The 7,537-nt window shown below is 33.8% G+C and overlaps 1 protein-coding gene across 1 annotated transcript; it reads right to left on the bottom strand.

Annotated features, from left to right (window-relative positions):
- Positions 1-230: 230 nt before the first annotated feature.
- Positions 231-7,176, bottom strand: LOC140833924 (polyadenylate-binding protein-interacting protein 9-like). The gene is made up of 11 exons (XM_073198450.1): positions 6,896-7,176; positions 6,443-6,771; positions 5,150-5,260; positions 5,019-5,063; positions 3,992-4,064; positions 3,800-3,912; positions 3,329-3,388; positions 3,001-3,048; positions 2,846-2,914; positions 589-650; positions 231-521 (listed from the first exon to the last, which is right to left on the bottom strand). The coding sequence occupies exons 2-11, from the start codon at positions 6,761-6,763 to the stop codon at positions 464-466; spliced, it is 960 nt and encodes a 319-aa protein (XP_073054551.1). The 5' UTR covers positions 6,764-6,771; positions 6,896-7,176; the 3' UTR covers positions 231-463.
- Between the last annotated feature and the right edge of the window lie 361 nt (positions 7,177-7,537).

The following is a 7,537-nucleotide window of genomic DNA, read 5'->3' on the forward strand; positions in this document are numbered from 1 at the left end:
TATACCAATAGGATACAATTTTTTTATCTGACATTAAATACTTTTATTCGGCTAAGCTTGAGCTAAAAGTAGTAATTTTTAAAATATGCTAATCTTCAGCCTAAACCAGGCACACAAAAACAAATGGAGAGGCCTAGTGATAATATAGCTCTGTTCTCTAAACACATACCACACAACGGCAAAGGAACACTAGAAAACCGAAAGGAGCATAGAACATCCTAGAAAAAGGATAGGACATCCAGATTAGTCGAGATTGAATGAAAACTGTAAAAATTGCAGGTGATATCGAATTGCAATACAAACGAAAATAGATGATAAACCAAGTTTCAACCGCTTTCATGGCACAGAAGTTAGCTAGCATTTGATATCAAGTCGCATGCAAGAATAGTCAAGTACTCCTCTAGAGTAATGTTTCAGTTTCGAGAAAAGGGAAAACTCAGATAAAGTTTTCATCTCAACAGGATCAATGCACTTCAGGGTTGACAAATTGTGGCCTCACAGGTGTCTTTGAAGGACCGACCCTGAAAAGAACATTACATTTCGTGAAATTTTCCAGAATAGGAAGTAGTGATAACATGATGTACTTACCGGATACGTTTGGATCCAAGAATCTCACCGCAACAGTTCAGCGCCAAAATTGCACAATCAGCCTGCAAATTGTGGAAAGTATCAATTTCTTCATAAACTCTATTCATGTAAATGTTTACAGTAGTTGTGCATCTTACACTCTTCCCTTTAAAAAATTAAAATTACAAGGGTGTGGTAGGTTACAGTGGTAGAACATACATCTTACATGAATAAACAAAAAACGAAAACAAAAGAAATTACTTTCTTCAAATTACAAAGAGGAACTGAAAAGCTTCCTCAGATTCTAAAAACTGGTGACATAAAATTCTGTTCCAGCCAGTCACATTTGCTAGTTCGGGTAACTTCGTGATGAACAAGGTGGACTGAACATAATCGGGAAGTGATTGGAAAATTCAATAGATACAATGAATAGTTGGTTAACTAATAAGCACAAAGACTGAGTGCTTCTTGCCAGCTTTCTGTCAAAGAATTGAAGAACCACCAAGAGTCTAAACAAAGGTTGGATCATAATATCAATATGCCACTGGAAATTCCCGAAATAAAATACACGTGTGTGGAATCCCTCAAGTCAAGACGATTTTCCATTAGATTAAAAGAATGCTTTCCTCAATGGAAATCTTCAAGAGCAAGTCTACATATAGGCACCACCTAGTTTTCCTCACAAGTTTGGATCCAAGGCATGTAAACAAAAACGATCACTCTATGGTGTTGAACAGTTACCTAGAGCCTGATTTGGAATTCTTCAAAAGTATGTGAAGAATCAAGGATACCGTCAATGGCAGGCCGATCACACTCTATTCACATAGGTCCATACCAAGGACAAGATCTCAATCATCTTGAGTATTCATTTAGAAGACACTTCTAACAGGAGATGATAATACTCAAGTAATGAACCAATTGAAGTAAAGTTTAGCCAAGGCGTTTGAGATCAAGGATGCGGGGCATTTGAGATATGTTATGGTCCTCAATCAATATGGCAGAAAAGAACACAAAAGCAAAGCAAGGAAATGAATAATTTAGACTGAGAATGTATTTATATTGAAATTGATAACTCACGGTTTCCTTTGTTCAAGCAATCCCTCAAGAGCCAAAGGTAGTAAAACCTCGTACAAAATATAATGAATGTATTAACTAAATAATGCCTCACTCTGCACATTTATTTATCTACTTCATATAGACCTTCCCTGTTCTTTCTAGTATAAATAAATATATTGGATGATGAACCTATCATTTTTGGTTTGGTCCAGCTCTCTTGAATCCGAGATATAGTAATGTCACAACTCACAACAACAATACATCTTTGATCTATTAATTGAAACTAGTATAAGTGGGTATGAACCAACTTAAACTCTAGAAGAAGCAAATGTAAAACTAGGAGTCATGAGATATAGTTCATGCGGATACTGGTAACCATCCAAGGATAGACGTGAAGCTGACTTAAAAATCTCATGCTTGACTAGCTATAGCTTTTGCTTTAAGTATGGTAAGTTAGTTTATGCATTCTACTTGCGAAAAACTCTTTGAAGCCGCAAAGTAACTCCATGGAAAGGTCAATTTTTCGGTAAAAATAAGGAGAGAAGAATCGAAGTTTATACCGATGCAGATTGGTTACGTTCAGCCATTGATAGGAGATCAAAATCTGGACACTACATGTTTGTATTGGTAATATAGCTACTTTGAGAAGCAAAAAACAAAGTATTGTTGCTACAAGTAATGAAGAAGCTAAATTTTGTTCGGCATATCAAGGAGTGTTATGGTTGAAAGGGTTCTAGAAGAACCTTAATGGCCAATTAGTCTCCTCATAGATTGTACTGTGATAATAAATTGGCTTGATACATAGCACATGATCCTATTTTACATGACCGACGAAATATATTGTGATTGATAAACATTTTGTTAGAAGAAACTTGAGTAAGGATCATTTGTACTCCTTTCGTTCCAACCATGATGCAGGTTGCATATATTTCATGAAGAAATTGACGAGACAGTAATCTGAAATTCAAGTTAGCAAGTTGGGTGTGATTGATATTTGATATATTTGTGCCATCTTGAGAGAGAATATCGATAATCAAGGTACTGATAGCTATTTTATGGTAATGATTAAGGGATTGTTATTTGAATAAATTAGAGTTTCAATCCATATTCATAAGCCTACTTATGACTAGAAAGAACCTCATAAAAGAATACGAGATTCCTGATTGGAAACAAGAAGTATAATAACATGGCCGCACAAAATCAAGCCATTAAAGTAACATACCATGAAGAATTCGACAAAAGCAATTCGAGTTGAATGTGTATGATCCCCCAAGAGCCTCATTCGAGAAACCTACAAATACAATATTCTTTAAGTCAATGAATACTTCCAATATGAAAATTTGCAAAACCAACCGAAGCCTAAACTTTCTGCCATACCTCTCCACATTTTGCTTCAAAGAAATTCTTCACATCAACTTGAGAGACCTGCCCATATGAGTCATATAACAAGAACATTGTTAAACTTTTTAACTTTTAATTATCCACGAGGGGAACATGATAACAAGGTTTGATTATTCACAGGTAAACACTTAGAGAATAATCCAGAAAATACAGATAAAAAAGGCTTGAGAAAATTCCCATTATCATTGGTTCAAGACAGACCTATACAGTACCCACATGGGACTTCACGAGGGAATGAGAATCAATCTGTTCATCATATGTCACCAAGTACAGAATAGAAGAAATCATATTGAAGTGTGCATACCTTCTTATCAATATTTGTGCAGTACACAGTCCTCATGCACATGTCACGTTCATCCTCAGACTACAAATTTATATTAGATAAAATAACAGTTAACATGTCAAATTGATATATATATGATTGGAGGGAAAAGAATTAAAATACATAAATATTGATTGTGTTGCCTACGAGGAGTTCAAGCCTTTAGCGAAAAAAGTTTCGATATGTTTATTCCAAAGCAAAGAGAGCAAAAGTTCAAGATAGCTTGAGCACAAAATCCCATATATTTTCTTAAGTTGGTTTTTTGTTGCCTAATACTTGACCAACTTTCATAGATACACCTTATACAATTATTCTGGGGATATATTCCAGTCTCCGTCTTACATGTACAAGGCGTGTTAAAGAATAAAACTATTGACTGTGCAGCCTCTCATGAGCTTGAGCATTTGTGACAAAAGATTTCAATGAGAAATATATTGAAAGATTTATTCTTACCCTGGGAAGGAATGTTGGGTTCACAGGCAGAATAGCAGTTTTAGAAGGCAAGACTTTCACACGAGAGAAACCTAACAGTTTCCCGTTGAGATGAAGAGCAGAGCTAGCAGAATCTGTTCAAGTTTATTCAAGCCCGATCTAATTAGCATAATAGAAATGACCAACAAGTGGTGTAAGAAAAAGACGACTTACACTCGTTCAAAAACTCCACGAAGGCAAATCGAAGCCGGGAATGTGGATCACCACAAACTCGACAATCAACAACCTGCCAAATCAGTAAAATCGCATGAAGAAACAATTATCAAAATCACTAACTTGACGATCAACAACCTGTAGGTGCACTATAGATTTTTCATCTATCACTCTATATTAGTATATATTAGGTTGAAGGGCGTCGCTAATTATTTATGGGCTACCGAATATGAATTTCGTAAACTCCCTTTCTTTCTTATCACGTTCTTGCTTTCATGTTTGTATATGAATAGATCACGACTATGGTTCACAACAGGGACTAAAAATTTCCCATATATAGATAATATTAGGAATTTTAGCATGATTTTCAAAAGGTAAAAAGTTTAAAATGAAAGACGGAAATTGTATGATTTTGTGATTCTGCTACAATGAAAGCCAAAAACCATCTGAATAAATAATCTAATTTCTCATTCAGGTTTTAGGACATAAAAAACACATAGGATTGTATTAATAGGCTTTTTATTAGGAGGATTGCTGCACCATTATGTAAATATGTGAATTTGAAAGTTCAGTGTTTCATTTTAAAATGACATGTTCCCGATACACGGGTATTCTCAAATTTACACTATCTCGTATCAATCTATAGTATATCCAAAAAAATAATATCTTCTCTAGAATAAAAAATGAAAGTTTTTATTCTCATAAATTCAGGCATTAGTTTTACACAATCATTATTTTCCTTTGTATATAAATATAATTAAAAAACTACGGGACATTGCTCTATTTTTGAAACAATAATGCATTTCTTATAAACAACTTGTTTTAGGCACATATGTAGTATCTTTCTATTAGGAGTGCAAGATGATTTGAATTGGACGACAATTCCTCGGACCTAACCCAAGCGGAACACTGTTTAAGCTAGATGTTATAACAAAACAAGGTCAATGAAATGATGTGTATAAGGAAGTAATCAGCTAACATTCAGCGTTACAATTCAAATAAATTATCTGGTGGAAGAGTTACTTACTTGTCCATAAGCACTGAACAAGGCAGCAAGCCGCTCCTCGGTTATCTTATTTAAAAAAGACCAAAAAAATGGTCTCAATGTAATTTCTAAAATTATAGAATGGATAGATGAAGTTTGTTATTTTTACTCACATTGTGATCAACGTCCGATACATAGACTGTGCGTCTAATGCTATCTTCTCTTTGGGCTCTAAATGTTTGGTCACTCTTCCTCCTCCTACTGTGGTTGTGGTAGTTTCTTCTCTGAAAACAGTAAATGGAATCAATAACAACTGAAGCCAAAAGCACAAGATTTCCAACCAAACAGAACGAATGACATTTGGTATAGAAAAAACTAAGTACTGATGTGTCCAATCCGGTCGCAGTGCAACAATAGTACGCAAAATATAGAAGTTAAAGCTAAATTATTCAAGCGTCAAAGTAGGTAACCATGTGAGCAACGCTAATAGAATCAAATTGTTTGTTATAAGAAGATATGAATGTTTGGCAAAGATGCTTCATTCGCAAAGTACTCGGATCCGTTACTAATTCGCTTGACGTCAAAGTGGTTGTTTTGACTATTTGTTACGGGAAAAAACAAGAAAACAGCAAAGGAGTTAACTACATAAAATAGTCAACGCACAACCGTTAGTAATAATATCGAATTTCTGTGCCAACACGTACTAAACTTAAATGCTATGACGACAAAATGGAATCTGTAATCCATCTAACAAAGAGAGCCTCAAAAATCATCTTTGTAAACCGTCAGGTCCATTTTTTGTTACCATAAATCTTAAAAAACAATTATTTACAACTGAACCATTGAAAATCTAATTAACGGAAAAAAGCACGGACAAATATTAGGATTTAATTCGTATACTTGAGAGATACGACATCAAAATGAATCGTGCAAGCACTTAAACCATTCCAACAGCCAAAAAGGTAGAGCATGAAAAAACCTTAAAACATTTACGTATGGACAGAGGTGATCAATCCTCAAATCTTTCTTGACATAATATATTATTTACCCATCAACGAAAACATTTTTATCTAAACCATTTATTATGGTAGAATCGTCTCAACTAACCCATAGATCGATAGATACATCAGATCATCAAAATTCCGCATACAGGTGTAGGTAAACACATAACAAGACAGAAACATCAGGATTAAAAACTACCATCCAGAATTTAAATACTATATGAGGCAAAGAATCCCAATTGAGGTTTTATCACTCTCACTTCGCTTTCATAAAAGTCAGCAAGCAATTCTCCACAGATCTAGCATCAACTTTACAAACAATAAAACCTGAACTCTGATTTAAAAAAATAACAATAATAATAATTGCATTAACAACCAAAACAGCATATAAATCATCATTGAAACGTCAAACAATTCAACAAAGACTACCATAAAAATCATTCAACACAGCATTGAATATTTTACCCTTCTATGGTTTGAGAAACCATGATATCCCACATCATTATCAGATGGCACAAAAGAGATAGCCTCCATGGAATCATGATAAAAGTAAGAAGGAAAGAACTCCTCAGCCAAGGGATTCAGCTTCAGTTCTTTCAACATATCAACTATTTCTTTAATTTCCAGTTCTGATTTTTCATCAGCATTGGCGTTCAAAGCAGAGTTCTCAACGTTATCAGTTTCCCCAGACTCCTTAACGTTTGGGTTCTCTTCGACACTTTTTGCATCATTAGCCATGGTGTTTTTGGGCGATGAAGGCTCGACAACACAAGAAAGGGAATCCATTTCTACAACTGGGATATCGAAATGGACGAAAAACACACATAAAAAACCCAAAACTTTTTTAAAAAAAGAAAAAGAATGATTAATAAAAAACACCAATCTTTTTAATGCTATCGTTATCCCTCAAATGCAAACCTCTAATCTTTATAACGATACAGAATTAAATGCATAAATCAACAAATGGCTCTCTCTTTCATATTCGGATAATCTCTATGTACAATCTTTGATGGGTTCCCGTAATATACGAGTATGTACGTAATCACATTTGGTGTATAACGACAAGAACAAAAGCGAAAGTGAGGAAGAAGGTTTAGAATAAAAATGCAAGAATTTTCAATGGGTTTTTCGAACAGAAATAATAAAACAGAAGTGGCAGTGATTTCCGAGTGTAGGTGTATTGGAGGAGCCAACAGGTGGCTTGGCTTTGGCTTTTCTACCTTTTATTATTATTATATTTTCATTATTATATAATTGTTTAAAATTTTTAAAAAATCATATTAACATTTAGAATTTTAAAAAACGAATTTTATAAACTTTTTTGTTAATCAATTAAAACAGTTATTGATACATAAAAAAAAAAGTATTTTTGAAATATAATGTTTTATGATGATTTTTTCCATATATTTTAGAGTATAATTTATAGGATTACACTCACTTGAGCAAGAGTGAGTGAGCATGAGTTGCTTGCATGGGGACTGTATTTTCCATTTAGTAAATATATAAGATAGATAATTCTAGATATGTTTAAAAACATATATTAAATAAATTTTATATTTC

Source organism: Primulina eburnea, chromosome 6 (assembly GCF_022965805.1).
Source record: "Primulina eburnea isolate SZY01 chromosome 6, ASM2296580v1, whole genome shotgun sequence".
In the NCBI taxonomy this organism is placed as follows: Eukaryota; Viridiplantae; Streptophyta; class Magnoliopsida; order Lamiales; family Gesneriaceae; genus Primulina; species Primulina eburnea.